This window comes from Chionomys nivalis, chromosome 2 (assembly GCF_950005125.1).
Source record: "Chionomys nivalis chromosome 2, mChiNiv1.1, whole genome shotgun sequence".
NCBI classification, from domain to species: Eukaryota; Metazoa; Chordata; class Mammalia; order Rodentia; family Cricetidae; genus Chionomys; species Chionomys nivalis.
In genome coordinates this window covers 55,592,004-55,608,565 of record NC_080087.1, presented here as the reverse complement: position 1 = coordinate 55,608,565, position 16,562 = coordinate 55,592,004, and the positions used below count along the sequence as shown (strand labels likewise).

At 46.2% G+C, this 16,562-nt stretch overlaps 1 protein-coding gene across 1 annotated transcript in view; it reads right to left on the bottom strand.

The window, feature by feature from the left end:
- The window catches only part of Slc22a16 (solute carrier family 22 member 16), a 41,910-nt gene extending 26,546 nt beyond the window's left edge, over positions 1-15,364 (bottom strand). Inside the window, exons 1-4 of the mRNA XM_057759834.1 lie at positions 15,312-15,364; positions 9,855-10,334; positions 5,511-5,628; positions 495-1,026 (exon numbers count right to left, since the gene is read on the bottom strand). Of these exons, the coding sequence (XP_057615817.1) occupies positions 495-1,026; positions 5,511-5,628; positions 9,855-10,334; positions 15,312-15,364 (1,183 nt within the window). The remainder of the gene's footprint in view (positions 1-494; positions 1,027-5,510; positions 5,629-9,854; positions 10,335-15,311) is intronic.
- Positions 15,365-16,562: the final 1,198 nt, after the last annotated feature.

Below are 16,562 nucleotides of genomic sequence, written 5' to 3'. Positions count from 1 at the left end.
CTACTAAAATAAATAGTTGCTTGTAATGGAGTTCTTTTTACAAATTAAGGGCATATGGATGGCCTCAAGGCAGATGATATCAAAAGAAAGGCAACTGAACAGTGGGTAGTAAAAGATGTCTTCAAGCCAAGCCATGGAGCATTTGTGTGCATGTAGGTTGAGACACAAAGAAAGAGAGCTGAGGGCTGTTCAAGCCAAACATCCTCGACTTTTTCTCTGGAAAGAACTACAAGTTAGGGATGAAGGAAGCAAGCCAGGAAGGAAAACGAGGAGTTAAAGAAAAAAAAAAAGAGAGAGAGAGGAGCTAAGCCCTTGTTACTCGTCCTTTTTTCCAGACAAATATGACTTTCGTCCTACAGAATAATGACACTGAAAGATATCACACTAATGCGGCCACCGGTGTTGTTCTTTCAACACCGGGGCTTCAGAAGATAATGAAAACACGGCAGAAATGTGACTTTCGTGGCCATCAGGAACATCTGTTTCCCACTCACCCACTAGGAAGAGGTACAGGTGCTCATCTTCCTTCTTCCAAATAGCCTCCGTGAAAAATATGTAGTATCCGAAATTTGCTGTGAACCAAACCAGCCAAACAATGAGCGTCCTTTTTGAGACATCCCAATCATGGAACAGATCTGCCAGGCTGAGTTTCCTGAAGCCTGGACAGATTTCATCACAGGAACTACTCATGTCCAGTGATAAAAGTTCTGCCAGGTCACAAGGGCTGGATTTATTCCACACGGCCATGGCATTGATGACCCCTTGAGCTTCTTTGTATCTTCCCTCTGAGATCAGCCAAAGAGGGGTCTCTGGGAGCATCCAGCAACACAGGATGAAAGGGGCGGTCACTGTGCACAGGATGATCTGATAAAGCCACCAAGCGTTGACCAAGGAGCTTACCAAAGCCACCAGTATTACTCCAATAGCAAAGAAAGTATTCAGATGCATGGATGCCCATGTGCGAGACTTCCTGCCGATGAACTCCATCACATAGACAAAGGCCACCCCAACATAGCCACTGGCAGCCTGAGAGGCAAGAAGACAGTAATTAGGGTACAGTTACAATGACTAAGGGGTTTGAGTTCTTCACAAACCCATTTTAGAAAGAAATACTGTTCTTCTTTATGCACGTCCCTCGCTACCTCATTAGCAACCTTGAAAGGCTATTTATGATAAACATATTAAATGCCATGTTGTTTAATAAGAGTTCCAGTATAAGGCAGACTTATTTCTCAGTTTCTCCTGAGAGCACGTACCAATGTACCGGTATGTCGTTGTTATACGCTAATCTTAAAACAGGGACAAGATTTTATGGGGGCTCATGGGAGGAAAAGTAGACTCAGTTAAAGCTTTATTTTGATAGGCAACAACAGTAAACAAATTGGACTTGATCAAAGTCAAAACTTCTGTATTTCAAAAAAAAAAAAATACTACCAATACTGCCAACAGAGTAAAAAGACCTCCTTCAGAAGTAGAGAAAAATACATGTGTCTGGTAAAAGATTTTGAAGAGAACCCCTACAGCAAAACAAAGCATTCAGAAGACCAATTCAGTTCAAAAACAGACAAATGACTTTTGAGAGGGCATTTCACAAAAGCTATCTAAGTGGCCAAAAGCACATACAAAGGATCTGACATCACTGCTATATAGATGCAGGCCACATCTGTGGTGACACAGGCTCACATCCTCTGAGACAGGGCCCAGGGGCTGGAGAAATGACTCAGTGGTTAAGAGCACTGGCTACTCTCCCAGAAGACTGGGGTTTGACTCCCGCTATCCACATGGCAGCTCACAAGTGTCTGTAGCTCCAGTTTGAGGGGATCTAATGCTCTCTTCTGGCCTCTGAGGGTGTTGTACACATGTGGTACACAGACATACAAAACATCCATACACATAAAATAAAAATAAATATTTTTCAGAGATATCTACTTAAAAAAAAAAACAAGAAAGAAATGCAAGGGATGCAGAAAAATTGGAATCATTGTGCGCCCTTGATAGTAATGTAAAATGGCCTCTGTGGAAAGCAGTATGGCAATTCCTTAAAAAATTAAAAATATTACAAGATCCCATAATCCCACTCCTTAGTATATAACTTCCTGCAATAAATGAAAGGGAAGCAAGATCCTAGTGGCTGAAATACAAAAGCAATCCGGATGTCTATCCACAGATGAATACACACATCTGTGGATACACAGAGAACCGCTGGGCAGTCTTAAATGCAAATTAAATCTGGTTTATATTAAAGATAAATTAATTGGAGGATATTGCACAAGTGAAACAAGAAGAGCTACAAAAGAACAAAAGTTATCCTGTACCACTGGAGATAGTGTCTAGCAGCCTGCATCGCAAAGACAAAATGTCGTGCTTATGAATGAATCACTGTTTAATGGCCAAAGAGTTTTGATCTTGTAAAGGACAACCGTACTTAGATATAACTTACCTCAATAGAAACTTGCTAATTGTTTTATTTTGAAAATAATGTTGTTTTGCCATTGTTTTGTTTATCACTACATAGCCCAGGTTAGCCTCCAACTTGTGATCTTCCTGCCAGTGCTGAGAGTATAGCCTGCACTACCAACCCTGGTAAAATATGCCTAACTTTAATTTAACAAAACTCAGATTATAAAAGCAGTGTTCTCCGTGTTCTTGGGATGAGCAAAGATCGAATCAAATGATCAGTTCTAGATGGTCACGGAGTCACATGACTTTCATGGGGAGGCAGAGAGGGGCAGCTCTCTGAATTCAAGGCCAGCTAGGACTGCATAGTAAGCCTCTGTAGCAGAAAAAATACAAAACGAATTATTAGGTTGCAGATATGAATTTTTCTTATAGTTATTTCGTGTTGGACTGTAACAACAAAAAATAAAATTAATGGAATTGCTAGGATTTTGGTTTGGTTTGGGTTTGGGTTGTTTAGGGTAGAAAAGACTTCATTTCGCTTACAATTCAAGGTTCCAGTCTGTTTTAACAGGACAGTCAAAGTGCAGGAACTTCAAACAGCTAGCCACGTCTCCTCCGCCAGGAGCGGAGGGAAATGAACGCAAGTGTGCATTGCTTGCTGTCAGTTTCAATTGTCCATTGGACACAGCTTAGCATCACATGGGAAGTGGGTCTCAGTGAGGGATTCTCTAGAGCAGGCTGGGCTTCAGACGTGCCTGGCAGATTATCTCGATTACGTTCATTGACATGGGAAGACCCAGCCTAAAAGTGGGCAGCATCACTCCCCCAGGTCGTGGACTGGACTCAGTCGAAGAGAAGCAGGAAAACTAAGACATGTAAGTATCGCTCTCACTATTGCTGCTGTTTTATATACATGGGTATTCTGCCTGTCTATGTCTGTGAGCCAAAGTGCATGCCCGCTGCCAAAGGAGGCCAAAAGATTGTGTCAGATCCCTAGAACTATAGTTAGACAGTTGTGAGCTGACTTGTGGGTGCTGGGAATTGAACCTAAGTCCTCTGAAGGGCAGTCACTGCTCCAAACTGCTGAGCCATCTCTCCAGTCCATACACACATTAAATCTCTACCTTTGCCTACGGATGCCACAAGCTACTTCAAGTCCCTGCCTTGATTTCCCCACAATGGTGGGCTCTAATCTGAAATCATAAGCTAAATAAATCCTTTCTTACTTAAAGCTGCTTTGGGGAAGGAGGCATTTCTTCACAGCAATAAAGATGAAACTAGAACAGATATTGATTTATTGCCAAATTCTCCTAGAGCAGCGCCGATTTTCCCAAAGGTCCCTCCTCATCCTCCAGTGTGAGAATTTCATACATAGGTTCCATATATTTGTTCCTCTTCCCCTCCAGCCCTTTCCATGTCCCTCTCAAATTCACGGTCTTGTCTTCAATTATTGTTTTACAGACACACGCACGCACGCATGCACACACGCACACACACGCACGCACGCACACAAACACACAATCTGCTGAGCTAATTTGATGTTGCTGGTATCCATTTGTGCTTAAGGTTGACCCCTTTGGATTTGATAACCTCCCAGGGAGGCTCATCCTTAAAGAGCGCGGTCGTCCCCCCATCCCCCCGCCCCTCAGTAGTCGTTCATTTCCTTCATTCATTCATCTAGGGATGGGGGCCTGGGCTATTTCCATCCACATCGCAATGTCAACTGCTGCTGTCATTGTGTAAGACTGTTTAGGTGACCAGGCCGTCAAGGTTTCGTGGGTACACCTCCCCGTTGGGTAGAGAAGATTATCTCAAAGCCGATTTCCCTACCCTCTGGCTCTTCCAGGCTTTCCACCCCTTTTCGGTGACATTCCCGGATGGTGTTGTAGGTGTATTAGGTATTGCTAGGCACTCCGTGGTCGGTTGTTTTCTACATTGTGACCAGGAGTGGGGTGTCTGTGGCGGTCTGTGTCTGCTGCAGGGAGAGGCTTCTTTGATGGGGTGAGAGACACACAGACTTGTGGGTATGAGGATCAGTGCTAGAACACAGTTAGGGGCTATGTTGGGCTAGGAAAGTGGTGGCAGCCGAGTCTCCTGAAGGGTTGAAAATTCCACCAGCCCTAGGAGGTTGGCTAGACCCACAGTACGAGCTGAGTTATCTCACTGACTTGAGACATTTATAGTTTGTGTGCTTTCGTGTGCAAATTTTATTTATTTGACATAAGAGAATTGTGCACTCGATCAGGCAATGGTGGCACATGCCTTTAATCCCAGCGCTCGGGAAGCAGAGGCAGGAGGATCTCTGAGTTCAAGGCCAGCCCGGTCTACAAAATGAGTTTCAGGAAAGCCAGGGCTGTCACACAGAGAAACCCTGTCTCGAGACCAAAAAACAGTGTGCACTCATGCTCACATAACACACAATTTTAAAAATAAAATCTTTTAGAAAAATCAGTGCTGCTGCAGCAGGAAACCTGTCTAGAATTTCAGCCAGCGTGGAAAAGTATCTTTGCTCGCTGACATACTTCCGAGGACAGTACCATGCAGCCACCTGCCCTGTGTCAGCTTCCCTCTCTGTGGATACTCACACTCCCTCCCACCGAGTCCATCAGCAATCCGATGAGACGGGTTTAATCATCTAATGTTTATAGACTATAAACTGTGGCTTAGAGGGACTAACCTGTACTCAGAAGGGCAAAGCTGTCAAATCCACACCTACGTACAGCTCTCCCCTATTCTCCATAACCAGCACAGGCTTCCTTGTCTCCTATTCATTCCGCGGTCATTACATGAATGACTTTGAGTACCCTTCACCTGTCTGGTGTATGCACACAGGTTCCAACTAGACCAAAACACTCACTTAGGAATTATTGCTTTCTTAACACAGGCCATATGCCAAGCAGAATCAAAAAAAAAAAAAAAAAAAAAAGATTTACTCCTGAATAAGCAGCAGCATTTTTCACGAGTGCCATTCTAAACAGAAGGGATTAACATCCACAGCAAGTCTTCTGCAGTGGATGAAGATTGGTCGACCCGTGATCTCCTTCAGTAGATTCTTAACAGAAAAACAAACCTAAAGGCATTAAGCTTACTATTCTATAAGCACAACTCACCATGGCAAGGAAAAAGCGTACCGCCATGAAGCTGAAATAATCTAATATAAAGATGGACGCTATTCCAAAGAAGAACACAGCGATGCTCGTGCACCACAGAACCATCCGTCTTCCGAATCTGAAAAACGAGAGCACAGTGGGAGTGCCGGCGTGGCTGTCACAGTCTGAGCTGCCTGAAGGGTCCCTGAAACACGAGCATTGACATCGTGCGTTTCATTTCTGTTTTGAACAAATCTTGAGTCAGCACGCATCTTAAGGAGACCAGCCTTTCGGCGGGGAGGCTTCCAGCTAAGCTACTGAGATGCACATGGAACTACTCTGGGCCTTGCACTTAGGACCAAGGGAAATTTCGCCCCTTCCCAGCCCTCTACCCTGTTTGTTTTCTCTGTTAGCTGATTCCACCAATCGAGGCTGCAGCAGCTAACCACCTTAAAACATGGTCCCTGGGGCCTGAGGGATGGCTCCGTGGTTAAGAGCCCTGGCTGCTCTTGTGGGGGACCTGGATTCACCTCCCAGGACCTTCATGGTGGTTCACAGCTGTCGGTAACTCCAGTCCCAGGACACGGGACACCCTCTTCTGGGCTCTGTGGCACCACAAATGCATGCTGTGCATAGACTCATGCAGGTGAAACACTCATACAGAGAAAATTAAAATAAATAAATCTTTCCAAACAAAACTGACATCTTGCTAGCTTCTACTCCTGAGTGGTATTATAACTGGGAGAGGGATTTTTGGGAGTGAAAAAGAAAAAACCTGACATTTCCATATGATTCAAATACCTTAAAATAAAGCCTTCCCAGGTAAACATGGGGCTTTTAGTAGATTTGCAAAGTTGGACAACCACAGTTTCTGTTTTGTTCTGAGACCTAAACATCATCTCCCCAGGAGATGTGACCTGAGGAACCCACTTCCCATTCCCTGTGTGCCTAGGAGACACCAACCCCATTCCCTGTCTTCCAAGCCTTTGGAAACCACCAATCCATTTTCTCTCATTTGTTGTTTTGGGAAATCTCATATAAATGGAGCAAACAATATGTGGCCTTTGTCTGTTCTCTTTTACTCGGTGTCATGGTCTCCTGATTCACCTATCACAGCATGACTCAGCACTTCAGTCCTTTTAAGGAATGACTCAGTCCTTCAGTCCTTTTTTCGGCATGACTCAGCTCCTCACTCCTTTTTCGGCATGACTCAGCACTTCACTCCTTTTTCAGCATGACTCAGCCCTTCAGTCCTTTTTTGGCATGACTCAGCACTTCAGTCTTTTTTTCCGGCATGACTCAGCACTTCAGTCCTTTTTTCGGCATGACTCAGCACTTCACTCCTTTTCTCGGTATGACTCAGCTCTTCAGTCCTTTTTTACAGCTCAGTAATATTTCCTCGGGTTTTCTACCCCTCAGGGAGCACACGCTTAACTCTTTCAATGCTGTCCTGAGCATTCAAGACCAAGATTTTGAAAGGATTTTGTTTTTACCACTCCATCTGACTTTTTCGTAGCACTGCCAAACTGTTTTCAGAGATGATTGCCCTGGTTTTCCTATCCAGCCAGCAGCAAGAGTCACAGTTCTTCACTCCCTCACCGATGCCTGTGGGTTCCCTGTGGCCACACCAGTGAGTATGAGCCATTATCTCACCATGGCCTCGAGTTACATTTTTCTAATGATTCACAGTGTCGAGAACCTTCTCAAGTTGAGGAGGAAAGGATTCATCCAGCTCCCACCTCCACAGCACAGCTCATCACTACACAACAGGAACTCAAGCAGGGCAGGATTCTGGAGGCACGAGCTGATGCAGAAGCCATGGAGGGGAGCTGCTTACTGGCTTGCTCCCCGTGGCTTGCTCAGCCTGCATTTTATAGAACCCAGGACCACCAGCCCAGGGGTAGTACCACCACAGTCAGGTGGGCCTTCCCCTATCAGTCACTAAGAAAATGCCCTACAGCCAGATCTTACGGAGGCATTTTCTCAGCTGAGGTTCCCTCCTTTCAGCTGACTGTAGCTTGTGTGAAGTTGACACAAAGTGTCCTGCACAGCTCTCCTCGGGCTCCTCAGTGTCCACACACATCAGCAAGGACAGGGACGACTGGCTGTAGTCATGGGTAGGGAGCTTCCCACCGGGAAGTGCTGTCTGAGACCTGAAGGCCACTGAAAAGCATTGTTTGCTGCTGTTGGGAAGCCCTTCCACCACGCGAATGTCTTCACTCTCTGCAGGAGCACAGCCACCTCTGAATGACCACAGACCATCAAAGAGGACGGCCCTCAGCTTCCTGTCCTGCCCACCTGCCTGCACAGTCAGCACCTTCCACCTCCTCCTAGCCCCGATCTACCTGGTTCTTCTTTTCCTTCTCTTCTAGCCCCTTCCTTCCAGTTTGAATCTCATCACCCTGAATGATAACCTTCTCTTGAATCCAAGGCATCTTCAGCAACCTTGCATTTACTTCGTCATCAGTAACAGACAGACCGCACCACTGGCTGCTACCTATCTTCATGTCTTCCAGCCTTAGTTACCCTCCCCACTCTATAGGTGGTATTAATTTTGAATCCCCCATCCCTATCCTTTCCATAACCCAGAGACAGTGCACACTTGTTGAAAGTATCCAGACATGCCCTTCTCTCTCTCCGGGTATTTTCTGGCAACATCACCTGCTACCCAGGCTTCTAAACCTTAACACACACATGCATGCATACACACACGCATGGGACGCACACATGCACGCACACACACACACACCAGCCTCCCCTGCTCCCTGTATATTCATCACTATATCATTTCAGTTTAAAAATGCCTCCCAGAAACGCCTTCGTCTTTCCCTCAACCCTCCGTTGCTTACGTCGCTGATTCCAGCTGGTCTCTCTCGCCTCACACCACGGCACCACCCATATCTCTAGAAAGTAAACTCTGCTGGCCCTGCTTCTGTATCTGGTCGTTTCGCATCCACCTGTTTCTTCTGCCATCCAAACCTTCCTTGCATCTACCAGACACAAAGGAAAGAACTCAATTTGCTTTGAGTTCACATCTTTCGTTCTCTGATGCGGGATTTTAGGAGCAGAGGAATTTCAGCACATTTACTCGGTGCCCAGACTGCATCTGCTTGAAATATGTTTCATTTCAGCCTCGAGCGCTGAACACATTTCAACAGAAAATGCCGAGAAGATAATTTGTACACCCATCTGCCAGATGAGAACAGCAATACTCAGCACCTATGAGCGTTCACAGGAATAGAAATGGCCCTGGCCACAACAGAGCCCCGACATTTCTCTTCAGACAGATTTCACAGCTGTCTTAGGCTGCTATTCCCTAGAGCCAAGGGTTGCTGATCTAAGCTGCTGTCTCTAAGTCCCCAGGGCCCAAATCATGCTTATAAACTCACAGCTGTGAAGACCAAATATCCATCTCTGTTTTGGCAGAGGCACATAAGGCATGCAGCAGGGTCTGTATCTCCACACGAAGTTCGCTTTGTTTTAGAGTTCTACATTTATTTTAGTGTGGATGCTTAAAAATATGACTATTCTGTGTTTTGCAAGATGGCATGCCCTCCAAAATTAATGGTGAAATACAATCCCCAAAAATGCTCGAAATGATCATGTCATGAAGACTCCGTCCTCCTTATAAAAGGTCTCAAGACTGACAGGACAGTTCTCCAGTCCTCATGTTCCTTCTTCTCTGTGAGGATGCTGTATCTCTGGAGGCTTCAGTGACAAGACACCATCGTGGAAGCAGAGAACAGTCCTCGTGTTGCTAACATTTTTATCTCAGACGTCCCAGTCCCCAGAGTGAGAAATAAATCCCTGCTGGTTATAAATTACCAGTATGTGGCATTCTTGCTAAGGCAGCACAAAAAGACTGCAACAAACCAGGCAGCCAGATTTTCACATTTATAGATATTAGGACCTAAGGCCAGGCTAGCTCTCTTTAAAATCAAGTCTATTTAAGGGAAAAACAAACAAAGAAATAGCCATTATCCATCAAGTGGCTATATGTCCCAAGTAGTTTCTTCTGTATTTCTCATTTCAAGAAAGCTTCAGCTTCAGGGGGAATAAGTGGGGCGGGGAGGGGGTGCTCAGCTTATAAACTAGGATTCTGAAACAGGTGAGTGAGTCAGATTTCCCAGCAAGCACAGCTGATTGGCAGCACAAGCAGCATCCATACCCAGACAGGCTGCTCAGTGAGTCATCTTAACACGGTCTACTCTGCACTCCTAAGTGAAGGGCCAGCAGGAGGGTGCACTTTAGACAGGGTGTGTGAAAAGAACTGGAGCTTTGGGCATGATGCTCTGTCCCACCAGGAAACCCAGACAGAAAACTGAATCCTACACCGTGCAACAGTGCTAAATATTTCATTTTTACCTGTCAGAAAGGTAGCCAAAAATAATTGATCCCAGCAGCACGCCAAATATAAACAAGGGCTGGATCATGTATGCATACCATTTCCGTTCGCAGACCAGGTTCAAGTGTTCCACCACAGAATTTCTCCATTTGCTTTGGTCATACACATAGCCATCAGAGCAAGGGCTGTCGAGCCCATAGCCACTGGACTCGTGGTTCAAGTGTGACTTGTTCTCCCTCCAGGTCCTGCTACATCTTGTGAGCTCCCAGATCTGCCCATCCTGCAATTCCACTGTAATGTGATCTCTCTGGTCTGGGGACCCCAGGGCCAGTACATCCTCCAACCTCCAAGCAGATAAGTTATGGAAAACAGCCCTCCGAATCTTGCCTGGGGGCCTGCAGGCATGCTCGGGGATGCTCGACATGAACACAGAAGCCAAGTAGTGCATGCCACAGGAGATGTTCTGGTAGGCACATATCATATACAGGATTATTTGGAACCTGTAAAGAAAAGAGGTTGTTATAGCTGGCCTATGGATGGGACAAGGACACAAGTATGGAGGGATTCTGTCTGGTCAACCTTAATACACTTATACATGTATAGATAGGTAAATACAAAAATAATTGTAGGTGCTTCTCTCTCATACAAGTGAAATATGTATTACATATGTATATATTTCAAGTAATGCACCAAATTCTAGTTACACCCTCATCTCATTAGGTCATTCCAATATACAAGCTTGCTAACTAGCTCGAGTTTATGGACCAATCAACCTTTGTCCATAATAAGTCACAGAAAAGATTGGAAAGCCAATTTAACTTTAAAAATCTTCATATGTACTAATTTTTCTAAACCAAACTGAAAGACCCCCTGAGTGGGGAGACTCTCACTCAAATCTCAGGATAATACGACCCCCCACTCCCCCGATCCCTCCCACCCCGCAACTCACGAGAGACCGTCCTTGCTCCAATCCACGAGGTTTATTGACAGGACAGAAACCAGTGCACTGGGGCCAAAACTCATTTCCCATGCAGGGGTAGAGGAGTTTGACCCCGAGTAGCTGGGAGAAGGGATATTTAAGGGAAGAAACCATAACCCAATAACCCAAAGGGGATAGAGAGGGTGTAATTGGAAAATTCCGAAAATACCAGTGATCATTGGAAAAGTCCAAAAATAACAGTGATAATCACAAGGGGGTAACTCCCTGTTTCTCAAGATGATTCTCAAGATTACAATCTAACTGTATGGTCAGCTAGTTCCTGGAACAGAGTCACTACCTGGCTAACCTAGATTTTTGGTTCTTCTCTCCCCGCCAGATTTTTTTTTGGCTCTACTCTTTCTGCTAGAGTGGTCTGAATTTATCCGGGTCTTTCAAAACTTGAGCGTATCTCTACTTTTCAACCTGTGATTCAAGCACTGGGTGTCACCATTTACCCTTGAAGGTAATAAAGCCTGCTCGCACTGTGACCAGAGATCAACATCCTTGGCCCCAAATTTAAGTTTGTTCGTTCTGCCTCTAACCACAGAATGTTGTGGAGGCCCGAAAATTTGAGCCTATTTCCATACTGACCAAAGGTCAGAGAGTTCGGACTTGCCTCTAGTTTTTTCAAGGTTATTGTGCTTCTACCTCAAACAAAGGTACCACCTAGACACAACAGAGAGTTCTGCTCTCTCAAGGTGTGGCAAGACCTTGTGCTCCAGGAATAGAGAAGTAGATTGTTCCTACCTCAAACAAGACTTTAAGGATCCAAGTTCCAGTTCCCTTTATGGAGATAACTTGGGATTCTACCCAGGGAGTGGTTTGCCTACAGTTTTGGTCTAGGGTGTAAGCAAGACTTGTTTTGTTCTAGAAACAGAATGTAGCCTTCGACTTTCAACTTGTCTGTTCATTTCCTCGTATCATGGTAATGCAGTCTTTTATCTTACTCCTGCCTTTTAAGGTCAGGGATATTTTAAGCAGTTGGAAATTAAACACGGGTGAATTTTCAGTACTCACTGGAGTTCCCTCCTGATACTATCCTATATGTTTCTCTGTTTTATTATGTTCATTCACATCTTCATATTCTTTACTACATTTCTAATCCCCAAGCCTTTACCCTGGCGAGAGGTATTTTTGTCGTGGCTGGTCCCTGACAGAACATTGAAAGCTTAACTGTTTCTCAGTGAGTGAATGGTTAAGTTACAGCGGCAGGCACTGACAGCCTGGGAGATGCAGACTCTGGGCTTGAAATTCAAAGAGAGCCATGAGCAGTGTCCCCATTACTGTTTTTGTCAACTTGACACAAGAGTCATTTGAAAAGAGCGAATCTCAATGGAGAAAATGCTTCCAACGGATTCGCCAGTAGGCACATCTATTTGGTGGGTTTTCTTGATTTGGGAGGACCTACCTCACTGTGGGCAGTGCCATCCCTGGACTGGGTGGTCCTGGGCGTGTAAGAAAGCAGACCAGGCAAGTCATGAGGAGCAAGCCAGTAAGCCATCTCTCCATAGCCTCTGTATCAGCTCCTGCCTCAGAGCTCCAGCCTTGAGTTCTTGGCTTCCCTCAGTGGACTATGACCCAAGCAAGATATTTAAGCCCAATAAAGCTGTTCCTCCCCAGGCTGGTTTTGGTCAGTATTTTTATCATAACAATAAGAGAAAACTATGTATGCTGTTTACCTGAGACCTTTGGGCTTGTATCTAACCAGTCTCATCCTATTGGATGAGATACTCCACATCTGTCTCAACAGAGATTTACATAGTGCTTCCCCTAGCAACACCCACTGAGTCAAGAGGGGAAATCAGGGCTTGTCACATAGTGTGTTCCCTAGTTTTCTGTAGGAAACTAAACAATCACACACAGCTTCCTCTTCTATCTGTAAGTAATAAGGATATGCTGCCCTAGAAAGATTTATACTGCCCTGTTTTATGTGACCATTAAACATAAATTTAGTGGAATCAGAGATGGTTCCATCGGTAAAGTAACTTGCCACACAAGCTGAAGGACCTGTAGGCAGGACTGCTCATTTGTTCCCCAGACACCCAGACCCAAAATAATCACACAGTAACTGTATTGACTGCAATACTATTTGGTCAATAGCTTAAGCGTATTTCTAGCTAGCTCTTATATCTTAAATTAACTCATGTCAATTATTTTATATTTTACCATGAGGCTCATGGTTTACCAGTAAGGTTCCAGGGCATCTGTCTCCTTTGGCAGCTATATGGCATCTCTATGACTCTACCTTCTTTTCTCCTCTATCTCTGCTTGGAATCCCTGCATTGCTCTACTCTACCCTGTCATAGGCTCAAGAAGCTTCTTTATTCATTAGCCAATAAAAGCAACACGTATACAAAAGGACCTCCCACACCAAGGACCCAAGTTGAGATCAACAGCACTCTCTTAAAAAGTCAAGTGAGGCAGCCAGTAGGTATAATACGGATGTTGCTTTGGTGATCAGGAAGACATTAAGGCTTTGCTGACCACGGGCAGCCTCTCAGTGAGCTCCTGATCCTGTGAGAGACCCATCTTAAGAAGCAAGATGGAAGCCGGGTGGTGGTGGCACACGCCTTTAATCCCAGCACTCAGGAGGCAGAGGCAGGCGGATCTCTGTGAGTTCGAGGCCAGCCTGGTCTACAAGAGCTAGTTCCAAGACAGGAACCAAAAAGCTACGGAGAAACCCTGTCTCAAAAATTAAAAACAACAACAACAAAAAAAAAAAAAAAACAAACAAAGAGGCAAGATGGAGGAGCTGGAGAGACGACTCAGCAGATAAGAGCACTTGATACTCTTTCAGAAGACCCTGGTTCAGTTCCCAGCACCCGCATCAGGCAGGCAGCTCACAAATGCTATTTACTCTGGTTCCAAGGGATATGACACCCACCCTGCCCCCAGCCTCTGTGGACACAAACACATTGGAGGACAACTGAAGAAGACTCCCAACAGCTGACCTCTGGTCTCCAATTGCACATACATGGGCACACATAGATACATACATATCCATACCACACATACACAAAATAAAGTTAATTTAAAAACAATGAAAGGGCCAACTAGAACAAATGGATAAAACAGGAGGTGGGTGGCATCTAATGGGCACACTGTCCTCACTTTCTGCTAGAGGCATCTGACAAGCTGCTTTCCGAGTCAGTCCTGCTCACCATAACAGAGACTAGGGAACTAGGGCAAGCCAGGACTTACTGAGAACTTACTAGACTGTAAGACTTTTACCTGAATCACTGTGGCCAACTACAAGTCATTTCTACAAAGGCTTTGATCCTCTTCTCCCACCCAGGGAGCAGTGTCTGACACTGAGGATGATGGGAACCGCTGCTGGGGAGGGGGGTTTGCTGGTGACAGCAGCATTGCTCATGCCTGGTCCCTGAGTAATCTGGGGGTACAGTCCACTTGGGAGAGACCCTCTCTCTGCAGTCCAGGCTGGCCTAGAACTCACTGTGGAGACCAGGCTGGCCTCAAACACTCTGAGCAGTCTCTCTGGGATTACAGGCATGAGCCACCACACCTGGCCATTGAGTGATTTCTAAGCTGGAACCTTAACCAAACACTGACTACTACATGCCTACTTTAGCCAGCTCCTAAACACAAGGAGAAAATAAGGCATTATACCTCCTGTCTTACAGGGCTGCTGTGGGTCCCACATGTCTATAGAAACCCATGCTAACCTTTTCTTTTTGTCGATCCCTTTTAAAACTGTGTCTTTCTAGGTAGCTCAGGCTGGCCTAGAGCTTTCTGTCAGTTTCTGTCTGTCACCTCCCCCAAACTGGAACTACATGTGTGTGCTATGTCTGGCCGTATTATTTCTAGAGTTATTTGTAAGCGTCCAAAGTACATTATTAGCCCCATTTTACAGATGAGTAGTAGCCAATGAAACATTCGGGCCCATTTATAGTTCACACGTGGGCGCTGATCCCTTCCTCTCTATGTGACTCCGCGGTGGGCCTTTAACCCTACAGCCTCCATTTCCCAGTCATTCAGAGACTCCAACACGTCTTTTGCAGTGAGCATCAAATTAAGACCTGTGTGTAAGCTCCCTACAGAGTACCTGGCGCATGTCGGGTATCTGTGTGGCAACCAGCCCAGAGAACAGACCAGGCCCAGAGGGAGAGCCTGCTGGGGCAGAAACAGTCATCTTGAACACTGGAAGAGAAGCCAGTGCGCTGGCAGGGTTTCTACTGGCCCTGTCACCATTCCTCCCAATGGTGATTTTCCAGCTGATGGTCTAGAGAGCACCCCAAGTCCCAACTTCCCCATAGGGGCACAGCTATTGCCTGCACCCACTAAGTCCAAGCGGACTCCAGCGCCTCCTGTGGCCAAGAGGACAAGCCAGGCCATGGGCTGAGGGCGAGACCTCTGCAAGCGCTGGGCAAAGAGGGCGTGGAGAAGCTGTAGAACTCCATCCCAACTGACAGAAACAGACACCTCTGCGGCCCCAACGCGTGCCGCACCCACTCTGGCCCCAAATCCTCCGCCTCCCTACTTGCCAAAGTGTCCCACGTGGTCAAAAATCAGTTCCACATTGCAGGACTCCATATCCCTGTGGCGGATCGGAATGCCCTGGGCTGTGAGCGCCAAGCCCCACCGGCCCTGCCCCCAGGATGCCCCTGCACCCCCCGCCCCACCCCCACCTTCCTTCCCAGCAGCCCACGAGTCTTGGGGTGGCAGCGCGGGGCACAGCCTGATACTCCATTGCATGTGCCTTCAACTTTGCCGAATGATTTCCCGTATCCTCCACGCTCCTGGCACATCCCCATGATCCAGGAAAGCACCAGCCCGACTCAGCCTCGAGTCTTCAAGAGCATCCCATCTTCAGCATGACACGTCCTTGCTTCCTAAGCTGTCTTGCTTAAGAATCCACCGTATAGTGGGTTTCAAGTGCTCGTTTATTTATTGACTCCACTCCCTGTAGCCAAGCTGGCCTCGTCAAACTCAGGAGCCTCCTGCCTCTGCCTGCCCTGCCCACTCCTCACCCCCAACACCAGCCCTCAGTGTTAGGACTGCAGGGCAACTTGGTTTTTAATCCCTTTTGCTTTCACACTCCATACCCTTTTTTTCTTGAAGAACATTCTTGTTGCTCAACCTTTAAAATAGAACTTGAGATTCCAGAGAGAGATGGCCCAGCAGTTAGAGCGCTTGCTTGGAGCAATAGCTACTGGAGGCGTTAACTTTAGTTCAGGGGATTGATCGCACTCTTCTGGCCTCCACAGGCACCTGCACACACTCGGATATAGACACATGGATAATTTCAAATGGAAACGAACTGGTAAACTCCCCCTCTGTGCTTGTATGGGGAACCACAGAGGCCATTAGTTGTTGGGTACAATGGTCTTATCACACCCAGACAATACTGTTTTGATCAGGTACCCCCACACACACACACCTCTGGCCCTTAGAATCTCTTTCCCTCCCTTCCTCCCCCACCCCTATCCCCCGTCCAATGTTTCTCTGACTCATCTATACTCTGCCTCACTCTGGCCTCCTCACGAACCTCATACACAGCCCTCACCTGAAACTCTGGACTTTCACCCTCACTCCTCCTTCTGCCTGAAACTTCTTGGCTCTTCAGTCGCTCCACGGTTTAGATGTTGACTTTGCTCCTATAACACCAATCATCATTACTGCCTAGCCTCTTTTCAGCTACCCCTTTTTTATTTTTCTTCAACCTGATCACACATGTAATACAACATGTAGCACCTGATCTCAGTTCTGTAAGATATAATCTCCATGACAG